This window comes from Neolamprologus brichardi, chromosome 3 (genome assembly GCF_056152115.1).
Source record: "Neolamprologus brichardi isolate AB-2024 chromosome 3, ASM5615211v1, whole genome shotgun sequence".
NCBI classification, from domain to species: Eukaryota; Metazoa; Chordata; class Actinopteri; order Cichliformes; family Cichlidae; genus Neolamprologus; species Neolamprologus brichardi.
The window spans coordinates 34,915,243-34,942,702 of record NC_142106.1 but is presented as its reverse complement, the minus strand read 5'-3'; the positions used below and the strand labels follow the sequence as shown (position 1 = coordinate 34,942,702).

General features: G+C 41.9%; 1 protein-coding gene across 1 annotated transcript; it reads right to left on the bottom strand.

The window, feature by feature from the left end:
• Nucleotides 1-300: 300 nt before the first annotated feature.
• On the bottom strand, nucleotides 301-27,256 carry zgc:194930 (uncharacterized). The gene is made up of 3 exons (XM_006801776.2): nucleotides 26,999-27,256; nucleotides 8,475-8,527; nucleotides 301-2,176 (listed from the first exon to the last, which is right to left on the bottom strand). The coding sequence occupies exons 2-3, from the start codon at nucleotides 8,504-8,506 to the stop codon at nucleotides 1,459-1,461; spliced, it is 750 nt and encodes a 249-aa protein (XP_006801839.1). The 5' UTR covers nucleotides 8,507-8,527; nucleotides 26,999-27,256; the 3' UTR covers nucleotides 301-1,458.
• Nucleotides 27,257-27,460: the final 204 nt, after the last annotated feature.

Genomic DNA, 27,460 nt, shown 5'->3' with positions numbered 1-27,460 from the left:
CAGGAAGTTGTGAAACTTTAAATACTGTGATTATCCATTTACATTGTTGTTAACGTAGCGATTACAAGAAGTTCAAGTACTGAACTTGTTTAGTTTATAATTCTATAAACGTTCAATCAACATGCAGATCTCTCCAGGTCCAAAAACTCCGTGAGAGAAAGATAAAATCTTATGACTATGTCCTCTTTCAGCTAGCTGTCAAGTGTAGCGTTAAATCCACAAGATACACAAATTAGACACAATTTTTCAAGTACTTTTATTTTAATTTATAATACAAACAAATAGAAATCATTTGGCAGCCAAACCATGACTGAAATGGGGGCAAATAGGGAAAATAAAATTAAAACAACTGATCAGAACAGCTTATTTATTATTTGTGATTAATCAACATTACTTGAGTGTGGTTCCAAAACCAAAGTACTGATAAAGATAGCTATAAGACCTTCGAGAGCTGGATTTGGCTTACATTTGTATGAGATTCAGTGAATAGAGACAGAAGCGTGTACTTGGTTATGGAGCTATGGTGAACACTGAGCAGCCATCGGGGAGGCTGGAGTTAAAAAAAGCACTCTGTACTGCCGCCCAGCCTCAGTTAGGTCATCACCGAGCTGAGCTAACGTCACAGGCTGGACGAGAAGCGCAAAGCCTTAAAGTGGAATAAAAATTAAAAGTAAAAAGCTAAGAGGGTGAAGCTATGACCCCTCTGAGGTTCACTCAGCAGCAGTTTGACCTTAGCTGATCTTACATTCACATTGACTAGAATAAATGGTCTTGTTTATGAAATGTTTTCACACAGTCATAACGTGCATAATAGCGACGATCAGCGAATGAATAAGCCTCGATTAAAAGACTGCTCCTCATCCTTCATTTACGGAATATTCAGTAGATCAATTTTAGAAAGCAGTGAGATTTTATAAATAACAGCAGAACAAAATATAAGGAACAAAACCATGATGACCTCTGATTATCCACGTGCTCGGTTCCTGTACAGGCTATGGCAGGGACTGTGTTTGCAGAAGAAACACTAAGATCCAAACATGATAAAAGCAACATGTGGTGTATCGCTAACTGTGTGTGTGTGTGTGTGTGTGGACGAGGCAAAGCAGGGAGCGAGCACATCCAGGCTTATTGGGACTGTGCGGAGTGTTGGGTGCACTGCAGGTCAAACTCAGCGTGCACTCTGACGTCTCTTTGGTTGTGGCTTCATGCAAAACTTGCAGCTTTGAAAATGTAGCCTCCTTCACAAGGCACACATTATCTTCTGTCAGTATAACCACAGCTTAAAAAAATATCCAAGGGTTCAAAAATATAGCTTTGTTGTAAACAGAGTTTCCATTCATTCCCGTGTTCTTAGATATGAGCGTTATTCTCCAGAAGCGTGGCAACGTCTCATCGTGGTTTCGATGCTCTTTTGAGTCCTCAGAGTTTTTTTATGTGGTGGGTGAGCGCATTCGCCCTTCACTCATAGTCCTCTCCTGCCGTGGCGGCCTCCAGAGCAGCGAGAGCCTCTGCCACCATCAAGTCCGTGACGCTCTGCACCTCCTGCTCCTCGTCCTCGCTCTTTGACACCGAGATCCCGCTCTCCATCGTGGAGACGTCGGGAGTCTTTGTCAGCGTGAGCTCGTCCCTCGTGCCCCCTGAGGACAAGCTGGTGTTGCTGGTTTGGATGTCCACTGACAAGACGCTGCCCTCGTCCCCCGTGTCACACAGGTACTCCGGGGTCCCTCCCACACCCTCGTCTATCTCGTCTGCTGAAAGCTCTGTGCTGCTGAGCCGGTGCTCGGAGCTGGTCCACCCGTTACTCGTCGCCTGGCTCCTCTGGATCTCGTAATTCTCTACGCTGGGGTACACGGGCACCTGGCTCAGACCTTTTTCCTGCGTCATCCATTGCTGCCCCACCCCTTGTGGCTGGATGATGTAGAGCCCTCCCTCTGTCGGTGGTATACTCCCCTGACGGTGTAGTCTTTGGTTGACATGGTTGTTGTCAACTTCTAGTTTTAGTGTGCTCTCATTGGACTTGCTGTAAGCCATGTTATGAAAGCCATGCTTCTGCTTGGCCTCACCATAAAGGTCCCTGTTTGGGGCCCCGCCCGGGCGGCGATGGGGCTGGTAGAGCGAGCTGCCTGTGGAGTCGCTCTTCCTCACGTCCACTGGAGCTGAGGGGTCGTAGACGTAGCTGTGAGAGAGCAAGACCAGAAAAGTCACTGCTAGAGTTACAATGATCATAGACTGCTCAAAAAAATATAACTACAACTTGATCATGAGGGTAAAGAACATGCTCAGGTAAAGTTCAGGGGTATCAGTCTTTATTGTTAGGAAGGAGAAACCACTGAAACCACTTCACCTGTAAATCACTTTGCAGAGGAAACAAGACAAGCCCCAAAAGCGAATGGCACATCAGTATGCATAACTGCAGGGAGGTTCGCTTTGTCTTAATGCTATGGAGGCTATACAGTCAGGCGCGGAGAGCTGGACATGGCCGCAGAAGGGCATCAAACCCATCAGCAGGACCAGTGTCTGCTCTTTTGTGTAAACAGAAGCAGGAGGAGCACTGACAGAGCCTTTCTGACCAAACAGACTCCATGAGGGAGGCATGAAGTCCCCTTTAATAGGATGTATGCTCAGATTAGCATGATACAGCTCAACTGGCATCCCCCAACCCAGTCATGCTGGGTTATGCTGCAGGCAGCAGCACGTTCGCCACGGCATCTCCAGACTTTTTCACTTCTGTGCTCGGTGTGAACCTGCTGTCGTCCGTGGAGAGCGCAGCAACCACACCTGGCTGTTCAAAGCCAATGAGTCAGTCGGTAGAAAGTTGGCTTAACAGGAGTGGTGAGGGAAGCAACATGGCTTGTTTTGGACATGTCAGGGAATTAATAACACAAAGCTAATAAATATGCTAATAATAATTTCACATTAAAAGCACAGGTGAAAGGATGGAAGTACTGCCTAGTCAATCAACCATTTTGAAGCCTGACAGATGAAGGCTGATGGTAAACTTGAACAAGTGTAAACAGTACAGTATCTCGGTCTGACACGAAGTGCTGTAGAAGTATTAAATATAAATTTGTACTTAGGAACAGTACTTGCGTGTACTTTAGTGAGCTGCTTTTTGCCGCTGGGTTTTAAATTGCTAATGTGACAAACTAAGTGTTTTAAAGAGGTCACTGTGGGCTACAGACACACGTGAGAGACATCTTTTGTAAACCTTCAACGACTAGATGTAGTGAAAACACACCCCACAGTATTTAAAATGCAAGCTCACATTCAGTGTCATTTTAACTTCTTATTTAAGCACAGATGACTTCTGACTGCTACAAACTGAAGATGAATTTCAAACTTCTAGAAGAGTGACTCCTCGTTTTTAGCCTGCGGATCACCATGGCGACAGACGAAGAGGGCTTTCCGTCAGTCTGACGGGGCTCCTCGGGTCAGATGTGCCGACGACCACATACTGTACACTGACAATGACAAGGGTACTTTATTGTGCGGCCGCTGCACATTTTCAAATCCAATGTGATGTCCGGGGCGTGCATGCTCTCGATGTTTACAGAGGCTGCCTAGAGCCTCAGCGGCGGTAAGTTCTGCACTGCTCTTGTAAATGTCAGATATATTATGCAGAGCGTTGTAGGAAGGAAATGTGCACAGGCCTGACTGCACTCTTCTTTTGGGTTTAAAATGTTTGTACTCCCTTTTACTTCCAGATGTTGGTTTATGAGAGGCGAACAGTGGAAGACACAGATGTTTAGTCTTTCTGTTTGACTGTAAGCTTAAAGCTAACCTTAGCATAAAAGAAGTGTTTCTTATACAATTAGCTTCCATTCAAATAACACATCAGGCTGAAAAGTAAAATGAAGAAATTGTTTTAGGGGAAATAATGTTTGCTTTCTAAAGGTTAGCTCGGCCGGAGGATGCTACTTTAAGGTCTGTCTGTTCAGTACGAAGGTAAAGTCACAAGGCAATTAGCCTAGCTTAGCTTAAAAAGCAAAACCCAAGTTAAACAGTCAATTAGGCCAACTTCAGAGACCACAGTAAACAAATTCCTCACAAATCAAAGCAGTCGCTTTAAATTAAGTATAAAGTAAATTAAATTTAACTATAATCAAATGTTTTTTTTGCTAATGCTAGATTTTACAAGATGCTAACTGTTAGCTAACTTCTTATATGCAAGGAAATGTATTATTATGAATTTTATTCCAAGTACATACAAATAAAGTCAAGTGTTTTAGAAAAACCTTTTTGTTTTAGAAAAAGGTGCTCAATTGGCTCTTTGGGATGAGTGATACTGAGTTAAACAGTGACATTGTGACAAATCAATTTAACGAGTGTCTGTTTTCAATCAGAATAAGAAAATGCCATGAAAAGTAACACCGACGCATTACATCGCCCTTATGTGTCGCTGCCTCATTTGATGTTTCTGCTGAACCTCTGCTCTCACCTGCTTTGTTATCCCTGCTGTGAAATGACTTTCACTGTGTACATGGCAGCGATACGCGTGGCCAGAGATTCGTTGATGTCGTCCCAATTCCTCAAAAGATGCTAGAGGTCAGCAAAGGTCTGAGACTAATTAAAGCTCATTTATGGCACAGTAAGTATCCCCTCGCGGACATAACAACAACCTGATACCTCCACTTTGAAGGATGTTCTTACAAGGACACGAGACGAAGTAGTAAACGCAGTACAAGTACAAGACGGCTTGCTATCACACGCTCACGCACACGCCTCGACAGGTATTACAAGTGTTGGCGAGGGTGGGGGGTTTGCGGTGGGGATGGCGCAACAGTCTGTCAGACATCGCCTGCTGCGAGCAGCTTGTGTTTTTCACGCCCATATTTTCTTCATTTCATGTGTTTTTTCCTCCACCCCGCCAGCCTCCATCTTTCACCTCTCCAGGAGCTCCTGTTCCAAAACAACCTCCTCCTCCTCGCGTCTCCTTCAGCGTCACCGTTGTGTAGCTGCAGCTCACTAATCTTCTACAGCTTCGCACTTGACTTCTCCTTCATTTCAGCATCTTCCCTCAAGCTTTTCTCACCTCCCGCCTGCTTCGTCTTAAGTTGTCATGTTCACTTGTCTCTGTTTTTTTTTTAAAATCTAACCCTCCTTTGGCTTCACTTTTCACTGTTCAGTATTCAACATGAGCTCGAGAAGTCCTTAGAATTAAGAAGATAACTTTCAAACGTGCAGATCGATTAAATTGCAGCATTCTGTCTTCCCTCCCAGTACGCAGACACACAAAGCCACCTGCCTACGCGGTTACAGTCACACACACATGCGCTCACCCACCGACTTAAGCACCTCTCTCTCACCCTGCATCCTTTCCTTCTGTCTCCCCTCTCAGTGGAAAGCTGAGAAAATGAATGTTTTCCATTTCTTTTGCTCCTGGGCAGCACCGCTGCCAAGGTGAAATTTGAGGTGTACTTTCAGAAAAGTGAGAGATGCACAGGGCGTTTTACTACAGAAAAAAATATAATTCATAAAGCTGGACAAAAAGACTTGCGGGGGGGACAACAGGACGCCTATCACCTGAGAGCAAAACTAAATAAATGACACATTGCTCCAACTTTCTGGTTTTGGTCTTTTGCTGGAGTGGACGGACCAAAAAAAAATAAGAGGCAACATATTCTTTGCATACATGTTGCTCAAGTTGATTCTTCAGGGCGCTCGCTTTAGAGCCGATGGCAATCATTCACAGGCAGTTCAGTGATTAGACACGTGCACAAGCACAATACTACTTTCCCTCATGTGCTACAGAAATTTAAGCTGATTGCATCTGTTCTGAAATACAATGGTGCAGAGGTGCCTATAGATTTTATGCCAGTGAAACCATTAGAGCTGTGATGAACATCCTAATCTTTTCAATGTGAGGCACTTTGTCCTCTTAAGTGGATGAGAACTTCCACCTTGCACTGTGAAGTTCAAAGGAAATACTCCAGCGAAGGGTTCGCAAAAGGTGCACTCCCAAGATACCCCGATCAAAGATTTCTCCATTCATGCCGACTCCATCTACCACAATAAGTCGGACTTGTTTGTGATTGTTCCTCTTAGATTTGATGCATCACTCCTACTGCTGATCCAGTAATCTAAAGGCCCAGCCATGCCAGCCCCCCTCCCCAATCCTGTTAATCCCAGAAATGTGACACTCCAGACAATTACAGAGGAATGCGTGCTTGTCACAAGCATTCACATATGTATCTTTTGACATGGGAAAGACAAAAAAAAAAACAGCTGTGTAGCGGGATTATGACTCTGGTATGTGAATAGCTGTGTGCACATTCATTAATCTGCAATCAAGGCCTTGTTTCTCTGCCCTATTCTGTCTCCTCGATTGCCTCACAAAGCACGGTGATGTTGAGCCCTGACAATGATGTCGTGTAGGCTTTAATGACTAGGCAGCCCTGCAAAAAATAAATTAAAAAATACAGTAACATGGAGGTGAAGGCTATCGGCATATCGACTCACAGTTTGTACTAAGTATCCACATGGGGCTTGCAAAGCAGACGTATTATAAATAGGCCTCTCACTATCGCCATGAAACAGACAAGAAATCATTAAGTGGCCAAGAAGACATTAGAAGTGGCACTGACGAGTAACATTGGGAAATCAACAGTGAGAGGTTGTTATTGAGGAGCTGTTTAATGGGTCTCCATATACCTCTAGAGTGAGTAAAAAATTAATACTGTATTTTTTGGACCATAAGGCACATTAAGTGAAACAAAACAGTCAGACAAGTCAAACTTTACTCAACTCATTCTTCTTGCTTCCTCCACTTCCCTACCATTGATTCATTAATGTTGAATTCTCTCGCAGCTGCTCTATTCCCATGTTGTTGCAGTATATTAATAACTAACCTCGTATTGTGGATGAATAATCTCAGTTGTTCTCCCGACTGAAGTTTGGTCCGTTTACAGCATCCTGCCAAGCGATTGCATTTGTCTCTAACCATCAGGAAACCTCACATTAACTTTTGTCGAGTGGAAAGAAGTTAGCGTTCATCCTCCAGTTTTACTGTGCTAATGTTATGCTAACATAGCTGTGTCACTAGCAATCACGTAGCACATCATTATACACCAGCTAGTCCAACTTCAGTAACCCTGCAAACATCGCTGCTGTTTAGTTTTCTGTCTTTATTTATGTTGGAACTGACAGCAGAGCTGTACGTTTGAATTTTTTCTGAAATCTCTCAGTCAGAACATGCTGTATCATGTTTAGGTGGAAGCTAGCGAGCTAACTTCCGGCTAACTTCTAACTCCGCTAAATTGAATAAATTCTGTTTTCATGGATGCCTGGATGTTAAACTTAATTGTTACACCTGGTAGAGCAGCAACACTGATCATTTTATTACAGATGAAATAATTTAGACAGTTTTAACTCTCAGTGATGCTGCAGTGTTCGTTTGACTTTGGGACCTGAAGCGGACTGAGTTTTGGACCCAGATTACTCCGTGAGGCTCCTGACTACGGTAGCCATAATGCTCCGACAATTTATCAAGCGGCGCGGCTCCGTAGCTTAGCAAGCTTACTAAAACAGTTTTTGACAGATTTTTGATCGCCATGTATCAAGTAAAATTGGTTCAAGGTCAGTAAGCACAACCAGAATTCATACATAAGGCACACCGGATTATTAGGCGCACTGTCGATTTTTGAGAAAATTAAAGTATTTTAAGTGTGCCTTATAGTGCGGAAAATACGGTATATCATATATGTGGGGGTTGTTTTCCTAGCTGTTCTGCAAGAAAAGATCAGGCAATCCCCGTTCAGCTAGCGGTTACACCAAGACAGAGTGAGGAAAAAAGTGGGAGACAATTATCTGAGTGAGCATTTTATATAGCTATAAATACAGCTAAAAATCACAGCGCAGGCATGATTAACTTGTAAATAGGGATTCTTTTAAGTGATACTGCAGTTGTGAAACCTGACTTTATAACCCCAGATGAAAACCTTGAACATTGATCAACCCTTTTAATAAACGGAAACAATCAGCTTTAAGATAAAATGTACCCACTGGAAAACCCTGTGCCAACACCAAACTCTGTCTAAAATAACATTTTGGCCTATTCCAAAATCAAAACTCCTCTTTTTACTTTAGTCAAATCATCTTTTTGGGAAGAAAAACAAATTCCTACTTGTATGAAAGTCTTTTAGTTTTGTAGCTGCATGACACTACTTATAAACCCTTAGCAAACTCAAAGTGACCCAACAGGTAAATATGGAGGTGGTGTGACATCTTTATATAGTTTTCTTGTAATTCTTTACACACAGCCCTTCCTGGTAGAGCAACCCTTCCTCTTTCTCCCCCCTCCTCCCTCCTCCTTTTCTCCGTAACAAGAGTTCTTGAGGGAGTTCTTCTTGATTACTGTGGGGTTTTACTGAGCATCAGTGTTGTGACAATATACAAAAAGGACGATGATTGCGTAAGACGGAGAAGTGGCGCACAAAGAAAAGAACAGACACACAACAAGAGGAAACACTTCTCACCTTTTAATCATCCGGCAGCATTGGCACCCCATTTGGCTAGCTGTGTCGTGGAGCTGCAGAGAGACATGAACAAAGTTATCAAAGTTTAATCGCACAAACACCCTTCAACTAAACTGAGCACGCAAACTCTCAGGTGTCAAAACGTGCACAGATCGTTTTCACCGCAAGGAAAGGTTGCAGTTTACTGTACTGGACACACACGCACACACGCACACTGCTGTGGATTGGACCGTTTACCACCTCTGACATACCGATGGGTTTAGGAACCAGAGCTTTTTCAGGGCTCTCCTGAAGATTTCACCCCATCACTCAAGTTTTTTTTGCCTTGCCCTTGCTTTTGGATGCTATTAGAACATCGGCATGAAAACTCTGTCTGCCTGAAGTGCCGATAGAGATGTTATTGCCATTTATCACTGTTGTGTGAGTGTGTTGTACCTATGTGCAGGATGAGAGTGACCTTTTCTCTCCTGGTGGTATGTTTCTTCAGGCTTTGGCATTTCATTGCCTGGGTAAATAATTAATCACCGAGTCTTGAACGGGCTTGTCTGAACGTGAAGGAGAGAGGCAGAGATCGAGGGAGGTAGAGGACACCCTGTCTCTTTGGCGAGGAAAAGGAAAGGCTGCGTGGCCACCTGAGAAAACAACTTCTCTTCCTAACCTTACCTCTCTGACCTTGCTGCGCTTTATTTTTGGTTCTAGCTGACTCCTTCAATCAGAATAAGCTCCACGAGTGTAATGTGGTGACAGAAATTATAGGGTGACACTGGCACAGAGACACATTGTCAACAAGGAATTAATTATAGGGGATAATGTCTTTGTCATTGCTGAAGAGAAAATTGTACACCATATCATGATGTTAGGGAGTAACATAAAAACACTGCTGGACTTCATTTAAACGATCTGTCTGGTGTTATAAATATCACGCGACAGGCTGGAGACCTGTCCGGGGTCTACCCCGCCTCCCTATGATAGCTGGGATAGACTCTAGCGCCATCCCGGGACCCTGAATTGGATAAGTGGAAGAGAATGGATGGATGGATGTTCCTGTTCAGCTTGGAAACCTCTGAGTAATTTTTGTAAACACAGAAAAAAAAGATAAATAATTTAACATGTACAGTAGATGCAGTTCATATAATTGGACTTAGATGGAGGTAAACTTAAATGAGTTGGTGGGATTCAGCTAAATAAGTTGGAAGTAGGCCTCATTGAAGCAACCACTTGATCCACTTTTACTGCTGTAATGGCAGCAATTCAAGGTTCCTGTTCTCAGCATTACTATGTGATAACATAGTATAACATAACATGATTACTCATCAACTCCAGGGATATCATTATTCATTATGTATTCAACGCCAAAACATTCTGCTATTCTTAGAGGAAACGTCCCTGAACGGGAAACCATAAAAAGATGTGGCATGAGGTCACCTGGCTAGGAGTTAGGCCCAGACTGGCAATTGTTTCTGACCTCAAAGTCTATCGTCCATTGGTTTGCAAAATAACTGCAATCTTATAATGAACGCAGAGACACTGCCAACACTTTGCAATCAGTCTGAGTTGGTCTGTGTCGATGAGCACAACTCATCTGCAACGCGCCTCTTTACAACAGGAGACTCGACTTAGCCGGTTGCCAACTGGTTGTATTCTGGTAGTGGTTTCAGATGCTGACGTCATTATGCTGTTCATTATAGAATCACAGATACCTTCGTGTAACTTTTACTTTCTCTATAAAGATTTTGCATCTTTGCTCAGGTAAATCTAAAGAGCGCGTGGGTGTTTGGGCTTTTAGTGATGGAGAAAAATGGGTGGTGCTGGATTTATAACCCAAGACAAAACCAGAGCATCGCTGTGAAATTAAATGCAGCACAGTAGTTTTAGTTTTACCTCAGTTATCTTGTTTTTATACATTAAAAGAAAGCTGAAAATAAAATCTGACTAATCACTCAGCACTAGTAGACGACCAACCTACAACAAGCATCACACTGGGATCAATTTATTGTTGTGCTGCGGTCATTTTATGATTTGTTCACCATTAGAAACCAGCGCAACTTATGGAACACATGCACGTGCCACCGCTCGGGCAATCTGTACCCATTACTCCTGAGTATTTTTAAGCTGCAGTAAGACCAGGCTTGTATGATGTAAAAGATCACAGGTGCTGTGGGACTCGATACATCTTTGTTCATAGTCCTGAAGGAAATGAGCCAAGACCTCAGGTGGACTCTGTTTGGGGTATTGCTTTGAAAAATGCTTGTGGGACCGGCAAATTTGCTTCTCGTGTTGGATCGATTGAAGAAAAGCAAACAAGGGTGTGTTGATTTATATAATGGTACAAGCTGCCATACAAGCAAGGCTATCACTCCATCACGGCTGGGTCACTCCTTTTTTTCATTCCCCCACCCCGTTTTTTAAGCATGCAAGCCGGCATTATTTGTGGAAAAGCAACAAAGCATGACTTAGCTCTCCCAAGACGTCTAATTATCCTCCTACAGGTCTGCTGCTGTGTGCAAAGACATATAAAGAATCCAGAGCCAGAGGCGGGTGTACGCACTGAGCACGCAGGAAAAAAAACCCAACATAAACCTCAGCATGCACACAGAATCAATCTCAGTAGCACGCTCTCATCTCAGAGTGGCCTCTGTCCTCTTCTCTCACGATTTGAGGTGGGCTTGACTTTAACATGGCTGAAGCAAACTCCTCAGCAGCAATTCATCTACATTTTCATGGGGACCTCTGACACATTCGCAGCTACTTATGAGAAAGCCAAGGGGGTGCAAAACGCTGAGTGCAATTCATAGCGGCAGAGAGGCCCAGCGGTTCGACAGGCTGCGCTTTAAATAGAGGACCCCGTTTCACACACTGTTGCTCTGGCGAGCACCCGCCCTGCCGAAGTGTCCCTTATCTTCTGGAAGGGGAGTGAGAGAAGAGGTAATTTCCCAGCGGGTTTCAGGAACTATCGCATTAATGGAGAGCCGAAGTCACTAGGAGCCGACTTTTACAATTACAAGTCACATTCAGGCAGGTCAATAATCATCTGACAAGCTCCTGCTCTCAACCCACCGATCGCTCAGGCTGCTGTGCAGCCTTCTCCCTCCTCCTCCTCCTGTTTTCTTGTTGTGCCGTGACATTTCTTTCCTTGTGCATTATGTATATTCCACATCTCAGAGACTTGTGTCTGCTGATTTCTGCTCTGTATGCCCTCGAGGATGTTTTAATGTGCTGCAGTCTTACAGGCTGCTGGGACTCTTTAGGGAGCATCCTCAAACTCGGGGCCTCCTCTGCCAAATACTGTATCTGTGCAATAAGTGGTCCTAAACCCTTTTGCATAATTGCATCTGTCTCAATTGTTAGAAATTCATTATGTCTATGAATAACTTTAGCACATTCTTGGCACCTCGTTTTCACTCCAGATTAAAAACAACAAAAAACACAACAATGTGGGAGCACATGGATTATAAAGTGCTGTGACAGTGGACTAATTAAGGTAATTACTAACTTCAATTTGACTCACTCCTCTGTGTTTTTCTTTATTAAAAAAATAAATAAAAGCCATATGTGGTAAAATGAAGATTTCAAACATATTTCAGTCAAAAGATCTTTTTTTTAACTGAACAAACAACAAGTGTTACCGTCCCTTGGCTTTGCGCCGTTTCGGATTCTTGTTTGACATTACTGAGTCTCTGATTACTGTTTTACTTCATGGTTATTCTAATGATGAAGGTGTGGTTTAAACATTCACCTAGTACGTAAAAAAGAAAAAAAATGCCAGATCACATGTCTCCCCCCCAGGATTGACCTGGAATTTAAAAATTAATTTCATTAAATACTAGATAGATAGTTTAGGTGAACGACTGTGTTAACTTTACATGTTGATGTTGGTAACCAGCTTTGTGTGACCCCTGTATGCTAAACTTGCTTTATAGTACCGGGCCTGGAGATTTTTTTGGTTCCTGTTTGGAGCCTTTTGCTGTTTAATAACAGGGGTTAATTATGGCGTCTTGTTTACATCGTGTTTTTTTGTATATTCTGGCCCAACCCTGTACAAACAGAAGGATAATTCAAGCAGATAATCCCATTTGAGAAACTGAAAGATGTATTTTTTCTTCTTCTTTACCTTTATCAGTCAGGATGTTTATGGTTTTGTTCCCTGACTGTCCAAAAGAGAAGCGTCACATATTACCTACTATATCTGACATTTCCCTACAACAGTGTTTATACACAGAGGGCTAATGTTTCATCGCTAGACAAAATCTGCTTACGCCAAATATTTGAATATGAACAAGGCAAAGTCTCCAAACAGAGCATTAAATGCTAATACTGCTGATACTTACTGCATGCTAAGTTTTTTGTACAATTGCATAACTTAATTCTGCTTTTTTGATCTGCTGCTCAAAAGATAATAATTTCCATTAAGTGCAATATTAAATTCACCACAAAGACAGGACAGCACAAGATCTCAAAAATATTTAGCCCTGCAGTCAATCTCATGACTTTCCCTCTCATGTGTCAAATCATGGGAATTGGAATAGGAAAACCTGAGAGCGTGATGCATGCCACACTATTTTTATGAGTATTATTTTATAAACTTGTGGCCATGGTGAGTCCAAACATTTTTTTATACTCCTATAGTTTGGTAACCTATAATCAAATACAATTACTCTGGTTTTGAGATGAGTTTTTATGAGAAGCCACACAAAACATAAAACATCCGAATCATTTAAAAAAAAAAAAACAACCTCAAATTAAGGTTTACAGTAGGTTATGTAAACTACTGAGGAAAGATGTTGAAATAAAGATTCAAACAAACAGTAGAAATTCTGACTATTTCTGTTTATTCTCTCCAGAGGAAACATACACCTGAGGGCCAGGTGCCTGTATATTTTGCTGTGTTTTGGTTTACATCCTGGGAGGACACACCGTCAGGCGGAATGACTAATGGCTGGCTGCCTTGGTCGGAAAAAGCTGTTTTGCATCAGAATGGAGTTGGGTTGCAAATTTGCAAGGCAAAAACTGGTTCTAGGTTGTGTCAGTGCTGACAATGTGATTGTAGTGTTACCTGCCTCTGGCTACTCCTTCTGCTGCTGGTCAGCACAAACGGCTCGCAGTCAGAGGGGAACTAGTCCTGCCGGCCAGAGATGACACAAATGCTTCTTAAAGCGGCAAAGGGCCGATGAGAAACTCAACGGTTACGTCACAGCTCCGATAACTAAGAGACATCAGCATTAAAGCCCAAGACAACTCCCAAAACCCCGGCTTACAGAAAACGACTAGACAAACACGATTAACAGGGCAGGCTCTTGTATGTTCAGGCTCCTCGGTGTCTAGTTGCCATGCTGTGTTTGCAGAGTAAATAGGCACTGATACGCAGGGAGAAGGGAACAAGTGCAGTGCACATCCGTGAGTTCCCATCACTATTATGTGTTATAAGATCAACCTTTGGTAAAGCAAATCGATTGTTTTTAACGTGGTGCACGTGACGGGCAGTCAGAGAGTCGATTCGACTGTTTTTCTTTTTTATGCAAAGATTTTGTGTATGTGAAAGTTGTCACTCGAAAAAGGATCGCCCGTCTCTTCTTCTCAAGGTTTAAGAAACTTTACGGCACGACTGAGGCCACGCTTTGGCTTCAGGGTCAGCCGAGGGCACTGGATTCATCTGGGAGGTGTGGGAACGACCAGCAACAAACACCAAGTCACTAAAGACAGGAACAGAGGTCAGACTGATGACCCAGCAACTCAAAGATACGCCCTCTTACTACACAAGCAACCGCTACCACAGTCACCTGTTCACACGCCGTGCAACATGTCTTTAAAAATGTTGAGCTAGAAATGAAAAATAGTGTTTCATGTTAGATAATGATTCCCTCCCATAAACAACACAAAGGACTGATTTTACAATATAGTTCAGGAGGAGCTATAATCATGATCTTCGTCTTTTTGGTGTTTAAAAAAGGTCAGTGCTAAAGAGCCAATCACTAACCAGGGTTAAACAGTGGAAAACGCAGCAAGTTATTTAGCCGCTATCGAGCTCAACTGTTGCCGTTTTAGACTATTTAAGGTTAGAATAAGCTGGCAAACGGCCATGTTGATTTCAATATTCACATCAATATGACCATGCTGTTTTAAAACTCCTTGATGTATATAAATATATCTGTGTGGTTATTTACAGAAGAGATTCCTAAGTGTCAATTTTACAACTGTAGTTTCTAGAAAATTCTTCAAATATTTTATTTTTGTCTTCAAATGAAATAAAACTGTGGTTAGCACTGTGACACCTTCATAGCAAGAAGGTTCCTGGTTTGAATACCAACATTGGCTGGGGCCTTCCTGTGTGTAATTTGCATGTTCTTCATGCCTTTGTGCCTCTGGGCTTAGTCTCACAGTCATGCAAGCAAGACATGCATGTCAGGTTAACTAAAATGTTAAAATGTGACTGGTGGTCAGCTGGCTCCAAAACCAAGTCAATCCCCACAGACTCGCAGGTTAAAATGCAGCAGAAAATGTGTTTATGGTCTAGTAGAAAAGTTAGTTTTCCTCTGTATAGCTTGTTACACCCTTTATTAATATTCATACAACTCATTTGTTTAAATTTAAATATTAAATTATAATAACTGATGCGTGGATGCTTTGGCTCAAAAATATGTGCAGCCACTGGTTGTTGTAGCTTTGAGTCATACAAGTATCTGAGATGGACCTCGAAATCTAGCTTTTTTTGTTGTTTTGCACCAATTTTCATTAATTTATTTGAAGAATAATCTGACTTGGTGTGCACTAAGAGTCCTTATACTTTTTTTTTTTTTTTTTTTTTTTAATAGTGAATGTTAGGTAATACTACTAAGCACGTGTCTTTGACTGTTGGCTTCAAATGAACCCCCGATACTCAAAATGCAAGAGCCGAAGTTTCCAAGCAAGAGTTCAAAAAGTAATAGGGAGGGTCTGTTCGTCTTTTCTATACATGTCCAAAACACACGAGCAGCATGAGAAGTACAAGTGATGGAGCTGAGGTACAAGCCCATCTGTAACGAGCCTTTAAACCCTCCACCAGGCTTTACAGTTAGTAACAGACTCATTTCAGAACATCCAAATGACCAATCATGTTCTCCTGGAGACTTTCCAAACTCATAATGAGACTGACGATTCAATCTGTGCATCAAATGACTATCATTCATTCAGATATTTGCCATTGTTGGCTGGCAATAATAGTCCTTTATCTGCTCTCTGGGCCACTCAATAGATTATATATTGCTCCTGTTTTTTATGATAGGGAAGATCGTCGGACAATTACTGAAGGGGAGAGATATTTCAGCTCAGGCAGCTTGGCTGGGCTCCCATTTTTTTCGCTTTCTGGGTTTTCTTCAGGGGAAATTGAAACATTTCATCTTGGAGAAACAGGTGCAATAAAGGTGAGATTGCTGTAGAGTGTCCTCTAAATGTGGAATGGATTGAAATCCAGGGGATACCTGAAGAACTGGCAGGCAGAGCCATTTGTGAAGGGTTGCTGGAGGTGGAAAAATCTAATCTGGAAAGATGAGGCTTGAAATAATTCTTCCTACAGAAAGAGTCGGGTTAAAGGTGATTTGACCTGTTCAGAGTTTTGTTTGGAAACGGAAGGTATCGTCTGTGGGTGGAGGAGTTATTTTTATAATAACACGAGATGAGTGGTTGATACAACAACTGAAAAGGTGACTTGTACTCTCTGTATATAGGGCAGCAATACAGCAGGTACCTTGATTACTTGGGTAAAAACAGCTAATACAATTTTAAACCAGTCAAGTCAGGAGTTAGAGATGAACTCTAAATGTCTGTTTTCATTCCAGCATTTATAAAAGAAGTAAATAATTACAACTCAAAAGTTTCAAGGGGCAGAAACACTAACATTACAAAGTTTACAAGCAGATGAGAAATAACATGAATGTTGATTTAATTTGATCTGATAACTCATTGCTCACGAGTCACACAGGCCTAGAGACCGGCTGGCGACTGTTAGGCAGCCATTGATACTGCTTTCTGTCCAGTTGGTGAGCAGTTGCTGGTAGTCCTTAGCTGAAACTGGTTGCACAGAGGTTCAGAGTGCTGCACTGAAAAACTCCTTGTGGAAGATAACTTGTCTGCAAACCTTCACCAACTGCTCATCGAGGAGTAGTGAAACCTGTAAGTGCAACACAGGCCAAAAACAGAGACAGTTTACCTTCACGAAAAAACATTTGAAACATGTTTGTTTCAAGTGCGTTCAACATTTCCAGTTTGCATAACGGGGAAAACATATTTTAGTGACCAGAGTTTGCCAGCTGGTAGCCGATCCACCGCCAGTCGATCGCTAAGCCTACGTGATGGAGGCATAATAAGTATAACCAAATTCACAACATATCTTATAATGTTTTAATGAATACTGTAGAATTGGTATGTTGCTAAGATATACAGGAAGCTTACAGCAACTCAGTTACATTTCATTCCGGAACCTTTTTCTTTAACAAATGAGGAACATTTTTTAGAAACAGCTACCAGATCAAATCATTGTTTCCATGTCTTAGTTTTTATTTGAATTGCACTATGCTATACGAGAGGCTCAATAAAATTTCATTTGAATGCTATTTCCACGTTAAAATCATCAGATGTGTTTAATACTATAAGACACAAACTTTAAAAGACAGACATGCAAAGGTGTCACTGTTGCTGAAACCCTACCTCAAAACACAAAAACCTCTTTGAGATAACCTTCCTTGAGTGTCATATATCTGATACCATCAGTTTATAACGTAGGGCTGAAATCCATCCACAAATCGTTTCTGTTTCAATGAGAGTTTAGTTGCTGCTCCAAATATTACACATACCAACACTATAGCCCTAAATACTGGTAGACAAGGGTTGGATACCAGAACAGGGAGCTGGAATAACAATAGGGGTTTGCTAATAGGCAAAGTAAACACCCTGTTTGCTTCTCTGCTGACAGTCTTTGAACAAAAATTCACAAAGGTACTGCCTGAGGTGCAGATATGAATATTTCTAAGGAAGGTTTCTAATGAACGCTCCAACAAAGAGGCCGAGTCTTTTACAGACAACATGCTTCTGTTGCTGTGTGAGTCCAGTCATCTGATAGAGCTCTGAAAAGTTTGCCTTATGTAACCTGTGTGTCACATTATAAAATCATAATATAATAATAATAATAATCTTGACACTTGCTCCGGGCTAGTTGAGTGTTTCTGTGCATTTAGGCTCAGTGAGAAGGGCGATCGTGTTCATGCTGGTGACACTGGTAAGGTGTGGTGATGGGAAAAGTGGGCCAACTGGTCTGACATTTATCTCTCTGACTGTTATTTCAGTTTCTTGTTTATTTTCTCTGTCTGCAGTGGATGTTGTCATTGTGCGCATTTCCATCACTACGATCCACGTATCCACGCCGCATGTTTTTCTCCTTTACTTTCACATGTGTAATAAAAGTAAACGATTATTTTATTATTTAGTGTATATATGAATGTCTCTCTATTTGTACTTCAAAATGTTGGAAACATTCATCTAAACTCAGAAGTCAACTGTGATGTTTTAATTCAGGGGTGTCATACATGGCAGCTTTTCCTATTGATTAGACCTCCTTCAGGGCCAATTATACTACAAAGTAATTAAGTATAGATGAACAATAAAATGACAGAAAAAGTTCCAGTTTCTTCCCTAGAGAAATGTTTTTTACACTGGTTCTTTTTAAATTTTTCACCAAACTTTTACCAAATCTGTTTTTAGGTTCTCTGATAGCTCACTTGGTTGAGCAGGTGACCCATGTGCTGAAAAGCTGTAGGGCAGCTGCATGTCATTCCCCTGTGCCCTGTCCTTGGTTTCCTGCCTAATAAAGGCTTAAAAAGCAATTTTATTGGATTTGACTGATGAGTTTTTATTTCTTGGATTGCGATGACCTTAAACACGGCTTGTACAGTTACAGCTCACACCCTGTTCAATGAGGCAGGCGTTTTAAAATAAAATGCTGATATGAAACAAGACAGCCACCCAGGTGTGAGTTGGCCTAAGGGGCCGGGGCATGGGACAGATATTCTTAGGTTTTACTTTCAAATATCAACAGAGACATTTAAAAACAAATGTTTTCACTTCTAAACAAATACAGGGCAACATTTGTTAGGTTTTCATCAGACAAATCGCAACAGCTCATTTCACATCATCCAATTAAATCTGAGTATACATGTCATGGTTCAGAGGTTGTTCAGCAGAGGAGTTAAACTTTTTTCTAACATTTACACCAGAAAAAGCCAGAGCTGAGAATTTCTGCTTGTTTTATATCTCCTTGAAAGCACGGTTGATTTCTATCTGGATTTCTTGATTAACCTATACAAGGATGCTGCATTCAAGAGCGTCTGTGGCCTTCGGCCTTGAGCTGATGTCATCAGATGGTGCCCAACTTTCCCTGGGTGTTTTGACCCTTTACTGTGACACCCTCCAGTTGGCGACTCAGCAGTGGTGGCCAAATCACTGCCAACCACCCCCAGGCTTCCAGCACTCCTCCTTCCATTTATACCAAACCAACAAAGGCTCTTTCTGCTGCTTCCCCAATCATGCACATAGTTGTATTTTGCTTATTCCATGAAACTCCGAGTGCAGGGAGCACCGCGCTGTGGATGCGGACTGGGAAACTTCTGCGGAAACAGCCACGGTTGCCACCTTTTGTCTGTACAAACCTGGAGGTCGTCTTGATATTTTAGGCTCTGCCTTTCATACGCTTCACAACCTTCACAACCACAAGCTGCTTAGACAGCTCTGTCCAGACGACTATGTCAGACTTGTCTGGATGATCATGTTCCATCTTACCAAGTTAATGATAAGCCAATAAAATTACAGCTCTCTCTGTTGATAGAAGTCAATGTAGCATCTTTCTCTCTCACCTATATGACAGTAATCATTCAAATAAGATGTTCTTTGTTTAATTACACTTTGGATCTCATGTTTACGTGAAAACAACAATGATATATCGGTCACTGTTCCCTCAACTTACAGACGTGCCCTGTAATAAACAGAAGCAGTTTGGTGATTTGGATGTTTGAGTGTTTTAAACTCTGGAAATATAAACTATGTCAGCTTGTATGCAGGAGTGTGGCTCTATTCATTCAGTGAGTGAGTGAGAGTGCCACAGAGCAGCTGAAACCCACCAAAAATGATACTGCCTGTGGACACTGAATGAATATCAGGGTATTCATATATTTGCGTATAGCTCTAAAGGAAATGTGTGACAGTGTGGCTGTTTTAATCAGTACACACGGGCACAGATAGAGAAGCTCTCTGGACATGCTGATTCAGTGTGGACAGTGTGTCAAAACCAAAACACCAGCAGCCATTTGCTGCAACCGCTCTTCCCGAACACAAAAAGCAAGAGATCTCAGAGGGATCGAGACAGGAGGAGTGCGGTCCTGTCATAAGACTGGACTGCTCATGACAACTGTGACTGCAGTGTCACCCTCGCTTTGGCAGTTTGAGCAGGTGTGGGGCAGTGAGATAAAAATGGCCATTTTATCACCTGAACTTTCAAGCTTCAGTCTGTGACATGAGATCATTTCCTTGCTGTAAAGCAGAATAACTCGTTAACTCAAATAGATGAATTTAAAATGTATACACAATATGGGTGCACCTGCTCGTTAACATAATTATCTTATCAGCAAATCACATGGCAGCAACTCAGTGCATTTAGACAGGTAGACATGGTTGAGACGACCTCATGAAATTCAACCTGAGCATCAGAAAGATGAAGAAAGGTTTGAGCTGATCTGAAGGCAACAATAACAAATAACCACTCGTTACATATTAAGACATGCAGAAGAGCATCTCTGAAGGAGGGGCAGCAGAAGACCACACCTGGTGCCACTCCTGTCAGCTAAGAATAGGAAACTTAGACTACAATTCTCTGATGTTCAAAGCATGAATCAAACCTGCCCTGTATCAGCAGTTCAGGCTGCTGCTGGTGTAATGCTGTGGGGGATAGTTCGTTGGCACACTTTGGACCCCTTATCGCCAACTGAGCATCGTGGCTTTTATGACCACAGTGTACCCATCTTCTGATGGCTGCTTCCAGCAGGATAACGGTTCATGTCACAAAACTCAGATCATCTCAAACTGGTTTCTTCAACATGATGATGAGATCACGGTGCTCAAAAGGCTGTGACGGCTTTAAATAAAATAAAAAAAAAACAATATCTCTGATAAGTAATGAACTAGTCATAATGGCACTAAAGCCGAAATAAGAACCACCTTGTAGATTTGGAGACTTAACCATCCTGTCAGATACCTGTATCACACACATTAGAGTTAAACTAAACTAAACTAAATTAAACCGGATCAACAACTGATTCCATTTTGCTGAGCTGCGAAGCTGCTGGCTTTTATCACACACATATGCGTGCACGCCTTAAAACAAACATACTCCCAAAGCAATACTGAAAACAAAGCAATTATTGACTGGATTTCCTCGTAATCACCAGCGACTGTTGTCACCCTCTGCATTTCCCCGCTGAAAGGAAACTGTAGCCTTCGATAAGGTGGTCAATTTAGGTCTCTTATCTGCTCGGAGGCTTTTAAAATCAAGCTGAAATGTCAATACGCTATTTTAAAGTCGGTGTAGTGTCCCATGGCTTTATCCTGCTTTTCATAACTTGCTATACAACGAAGATGAGATAACCTTGCACACCTGATAATGCTTCCCACAGAACTTTTGAGCATTTCATCAGTATTTTCTGCAGCTCGCACAAAGACGGGAAGAACTCTTCAATGTGTGGCACGAGACAGACAGAGTCTCTCCTTCAAAGTGACACTCTGGATTTTGTGTGTTTGACAAGTGAGCTCGGCTAGCTGACGCTGAGGTGGCTGATTTGAATGAGCCAGGTGTGATTAGGTGAGTGTATCCATGGTGAGTTGTCAGGGCAACCCATTTGCGTGAAGTCATTCCTCATTAGCGGACAATCTCGGGCATTCTTTTCACGTTAAACTCCACGTGCGGCCTGCTGTGTAAACAAGTGCGTGCACGATCACACAACGTGTTAGCGGTGTGTCATTGCAAAATATGAAAATATCTCCTCTAATTTTAGCTGCGAGTGCATGCGTGTGTGTTTGCGCATGTGTAATATGATGTGCTGTGTACAAACATCCTTTTTGTGATGGCCTTGGGCGGCAGTCTGATGAAAACAAGTCCTGTCTCCTCTCTAATACCCAGCAGCCCACACTGATCAATAGCTCTCCCTTCGCCTCGCTCTCTCATACTGCGCACAGACCTGCTGCTGTTTTTCCTCCCGTGGATCCTCCTGACCCAGGAGCCCTCCACAGCGCTTTAGCAAGTAAACAAGCCCACGAAGAGCCTGAGAAGAGTTCAGTTTTAAATAACGCACAGCCAGCCAGGCAGAACTGAATTTAAAGAAGTTCAGCTAATAAAAAAGTGGACCAAGCCCTGCAGCTAATATGAAGTGTTTTCATTTTCCCCACGGTGATGTCTTCAGATGTTATTCTTTTATCTGTAAACCACTACCAACCATAAAGTCAAGTTTTCACACTTTTTATTTACTTGGTTAAATCACAATAATCATTTGCCTGCTACCAAAACAGCTGCAGATGATTTTTTAAATCTGTTTTCATTAAGCGTTTCCCTGTCTCCTGATCTCTTTCTATGAATTTAGAACAGAAATAAACCTCTCAACTTCAAGGTGGTTGTTACACCTATAGGCCATTTGCTCGAGTCCAAATCAGTTGATGAGTTTCAAGTGAACTAGAAGGCGTCACTGCAAACCACGAGAGAACATTCTGTCTGCTTACTGGCCAGATGTGTACAAGGTCAGAGCAGGAAGAGCTTATACTGGAAGAAGGTGCTGTGTTCTGGACTATTGAACAATATGGAAGATGTACTACAGACATTCTCTGCTACATCCCAGAATGCAAAGCATACCTGGCTGCAGGAAGGTGTTAAGCTCAAACATGTGTACACCTAGTAGTTAGTAGTAACCCTCCTGGGGTTCGTTTGGACCCAGACTGCAAAAACCTCCTCTCAGCTGTCACTCTCTACACCCGAGTGCGACTACAGTGTTCACATCTGCATAAACCAACTGCACCATGGTGCACAACAGGAACACTTGAAGTGCTCTTTTTCTTTTGACTGATTTTTAAGTTGTTTTGTGTAGAAAAGTGAGAATTTCCTGGTGCCCAAGGTGACCCACTGTGGGTCAAACAAAACAAGTTAATAATTAAAAAGCAGGGACTGGCACATGTGGGATTTGTGGAGCTCCTGCTGCTGCTCCGTTCAGGTCCTGTGCCGGCGTTTTTGCCCTCTCCGTTCCTCGCAATCCTTCCATTTGTGTTATCATCATTTGCTTTTCGCGTGCACGATATCTCATATACTTGTGAGCTCGTGCAGGCACCCCTTTTAACCACTAATATGGACTTGGACATATTTAAAGTGACCAAGCAGTTGATTAATTATTCAGTATAATGAAGTATAATGAATCGTGGTCTTTGCAGCAGCCCGAAGTATCATCTTGAAATTAATTAATCAAAGCAAAACAGATAATTTTTCTAATAAATTTAAATGAATGTAAAATGCACACTGGTTCGTGTTTTCTTGATGATTGCTGACCTTAAAAAGAAGTCAAACATTTGAATAAAAATAACCCTCTTCTATAAAGAAAATAAAGGCCAGATGCACATCCAGTGACAGGGCGTTCAAAGGAAAGTCAGATTTACACAATAAATGTTAATGATAAACCAAAAACAAACAGACCACAAAGTACACAAACACTGCACTGCCTGCTATGGAACAAAGTTTTGCTGTATAGCTACTCTGACAATAAAGTCTTATCTCCTGAAGGCCAGATTTACATCAATGGTTTATTCATCACAGGGTCACTATCATTAAAGTAAAGGCTTCAGATCATCAGCTAGCAGGTAATAATAGATCAGCACGCTTTTATTTTGACTGTATAGTGGCAGAGCATGACAAACTGGCCTTACATAGTCCTGATACTCCCAAAATGTTCTTTCACTCACTGAACTTTAAGTGCTGCCAATGATCCTGATGACCCTTTTGATGGATTCTCTAAGGGCGTTTTCACACCTACAGTTAATTTACTGTGGTCTGAATCGGAAAAGAAAAAACTCCAAGTGAACAAAAACACATCACTTCAAACCTCGTGATCTTGGACAGTTAGTTAGCTCATTGGTCGGAAGCATAACAAAAGTAAAAACAGGAAGAAAGCAGTGTGGCCTGGTGGATAACGCAGCGAATTCTCATTAATTTTACGGCCAGTTGCTAGCCCATACTGACCGTGCATGTTCATTTATGTAGTCAGAAGGACTTTTTTATTACATCAGAAGTTAGCACGCTAGCTTCTATGCAAAGACGATATGCCAAGTTCTCTCTGAGAGATTTCTAAAATCTGCTAATACTTTAGACTTGAATAAAGACAGAAAACTGAACATCAGCAACTTTGGAGGGATATTGAGGTTGGGCTAGGTGCTATTTAATTGTGTGGTACTTGGTGGCTAGCTACAGAGCTAGTTAGGATAATATAAACACATTAGCACAGGGGTAGGGAACGTTAGTCCTCGAGAGCCGGTGTCCTGCTGGTTTTAGATCTCACCCTGGGTCACCACACCTGACTCAAATGATTAGGTCATTACCAGGCTTCTGGAGAACTTCAAGACATGTTGAGGAGCTAATTTAGCCATTTAAATCAGCTGTGTTGGATCAAGGACACATCTAAAAGCTGCAGGACACCGGCTCTCGAGGCCTGGAGTTCCCTACCCCTGCATTTAGCAGAATGAAGATGGAGGATGAACATTAAATTTGTTTCCCTCAGTAAAAGTCAATTTGAAGGACCCTGACAGTGAGCCACAAATTAAATCATATGGCAGGAAAAAGACGGCAAAAACTGAACCAACTTCAATCAAAAGAATGGTCGAGATGATCCATCCACAACATGAGGTTAGTCATCAATATGCTACTGCGTGGTCTGGATGACTCACTATGAAAAATTCCAGATCCTAAGCTTCGTATATCCACTCAAAATCTTAGTTAGGCTCAGAGTGATTTGTTTCTGAAGGGTTCAAATATTTGGTGCCTGTCACATCGCGAGCCGGGCTGTAGTTACATGGTGGGGTTTTAAAACATGACCTTAAAAATGTGCTGCGCATGAACAGGTAAAGTTGAAAAACAGAAAGGCCGAGAAAAACCACAGATTATTTTTAGAGACTTGTTTATATTAAATAAAACACGATAAAAGCCTCAATTAACGCAGTAGGAGCCTGGACACAGAAGCACGGTTGACACCTCATCACTTAACAAGTAGGCGGTACCCTGCCACGTCCCAGAACGCAAAGGTGTTTAAATTATACTTGTACACCTCAGTCCACAGCTTAGTGCAACTTCCGTGTTCACACCTGCACATATAAACCACACAGAGGGGGAAGAAAGAACCGGAATTCGATTTAAACAGACTGAACTTCAAAGGTGCGAAAACACGAAGAAAGTGAAAATTTTCACTGAACCTACACAGACTAAATTCCACTATTGCCACCATTAAAACATGCTTAGGTCAATCAGAACATGACTAACACCATTCTAAGAAACCTAAATTAATGTTTTTTAAAAATGTACTGATTTCACAATCGGTGGATGTCGAATATGCAGGTCGTCTATGACTCAGCAGCCCTACATTCACTGCCTCGTACAGTACGTCAGCCTTTATACGCTGAAGGCTTTTCATGTTGGTTTAAGCCTTTTCCCCTTCTTATTCTGGTCATTTTAGTGCTGCACCTCTTTGTTCTGTTATCTTATTGGGCTTTTAGTGATTTCTCTGCTCGTACACTTCAACACATCCAAGTAAAAGAGACACATTACCTGTGCCAGCTATTTTCTACACTGTAATGTAAACAGCAGCACTGAGTTGTTCTCATGTATGTGTCCTGATCCTGCAGCACAAAGCAAACTAGACCTGGGGCGAATGGTATTTGCATGCACTTTAAATGTCTGGGTTTGTGTAATAAGCTGCCACAGGGTTGAGTCAGCCACTAAAGGCAATGGGCTAATACAAACCACTGTTGATGGTAAATCACCAGCCAAGGCGTGGTGACTCGATCCTGCCTCACTCCACCAGTCTCCACGCTAATTTTTAGGGACATTATTTTACTCAACAAAGAAAATACTTTGAAAAGTTAAAGGAGCTTTTAGGGGTGGAGCTCACACACCTGAACATTTTGCACCTTGCTGTAATCGATGGCTTTCTTTATCAACAAATCTGTGGAATAATTTGCACAAAACTGCAAGTTGAAGGAATCTTGAAAGCGACTTAAGAGTCTTTAAAAAAAATACAAAATCACCACCAGGGGGCGACTTGTCTGGTTCTGAGAAACATTTTTGGTTGTCTAGGAGGAAGAAAAATCCCTTGCTTTCCTTTATTTGTGACTTTCATGATGGGTTTATGGTCTCAGTTGTGAGGTTTAGGTCATATTATGGTCACTTTTAAAGTCAAAAAATGCTCATCGGAAAGCTACTTGCCAAGATGGCGACAACTGGAGGCTTTCCAAGGTGACTTCCATAACCACTGGGTGATGTCACAGCGGGCCCCATCCATCTTTTATACTCTCTATAATAATCTAAACGCCATCACTGACATATAACAGCTGTACACGAGGGCACGGACCCAGAAACAAAGTCTCCATTGACCCTGGGTTCACTGAGCCAGCGTGTTAGATGTGCAAACACAGCCCAAGGCCATGTACATGAGTGAGTGAGTGAGTGAGTGTGTGTGTGTGTGTTCCTCTACCTGTCTACTCCAATTCAACAAACCTCAATAACAACAGTTTTCAACACTCTCATTCAGTTCACCTGAACATGACCAAAGCGCTCAGGGTGTTATGGAAATGTTTAGCCTGGCTTACATCCACCGAAGTATGCTTTAAATTTGAATTACAAACACTGTAGTTAAACTTCTTACACCCACATGCCAGGAAAAGACAGACAGATAATAAGAACAAGAATAATAACTATTTTTATTATTATAATTATTATAAAGGTTTTTCATAAATGGTGAGGGCTACATTGGGAAAATATCTTATAAAAGATTATATGAGATACATATATTTACTTTAGTTGTTTTAGCGCAGTAGGTTAAAGAGTCCTACGTGCAGCAGGTGCACTCACACCTCCACTGTCACTGTAAAAAATGCCTCACGTTGTAGCTATGCTAATCAAAATACTCTAAAACCCTGTGTGTGTTTTAAACTTTAAAGTTTGTTTTGCTGTGGCACAGCACGACTGTAACACACTTTTATTTTATTTTATTTTATTTTATTTGTGCCTGTGTTCTGTCTGCTGTGCTTTCTGATGTGGACACTTGCGCCATATGGCTGACATCACAGCACCGGTCCACCTGTTGACGGTGAACAACCGTCAAACAGCACTTTAATAACATCTCAGCAACACTTTTCAAATTCAGCTTTTTCAAACTCACTGTAAGCAGCAAACGAAGATTAGAAATAAAACAAACACTGTTTCAACCTACCTGTCTTGGTGAGCGAAGGTGTGGCACTTTGCCCCAGGTAATCAAAAATGCACGGATGTCATTTATCTAGCTTCTCTTCCGGTCCTTTTTTTTTTTTTTTAAAGTCACTGAGTTAAAGTTAAAAACTCAGGTAAGAAAATTAAGAGTCCGGACGACATGGTGAGCAACAGCTGCTTTCCTTAGTTTGGTTTGTTGTGTTGAGTCGCTGAAGAGTTTCCCCCTCGGTGACTCCTCAGTCCCATGTCTCCGGTGCGGGCAGGAGCGCGCTGATGGGGAGTTACTCCGGGAAACTAGTGGACCAAAGCGGAGCTACTTCCTGTTACACCCTTCACAGTAAAAGCTACAAAGCAACGGTCACTTTGCTAACTTGATTTTAATTTTATTTAATTTATTATAATAAAAAGACATAAAAGAGCTGCAACTATCTGCATATATAATGTTGAGTGATTGTATCCCACCTCA

Bases quoted from the DNA above. Each gene is read 5' to 3' on its own strand.
- zgc:194930 (XM_006801776.2), bottom strand. From the start codon at position 8,506: ATGGGGTGCCAATGCTGCCGGATGATTAAAAG. The intron at 2,177-8,474 runs GTGAGAAGTGTT...GCTCTCTCACAG, and splicing joins TGCTGCCGGATGATTAAAAG to CTACGTCTACGACCCCTCAG.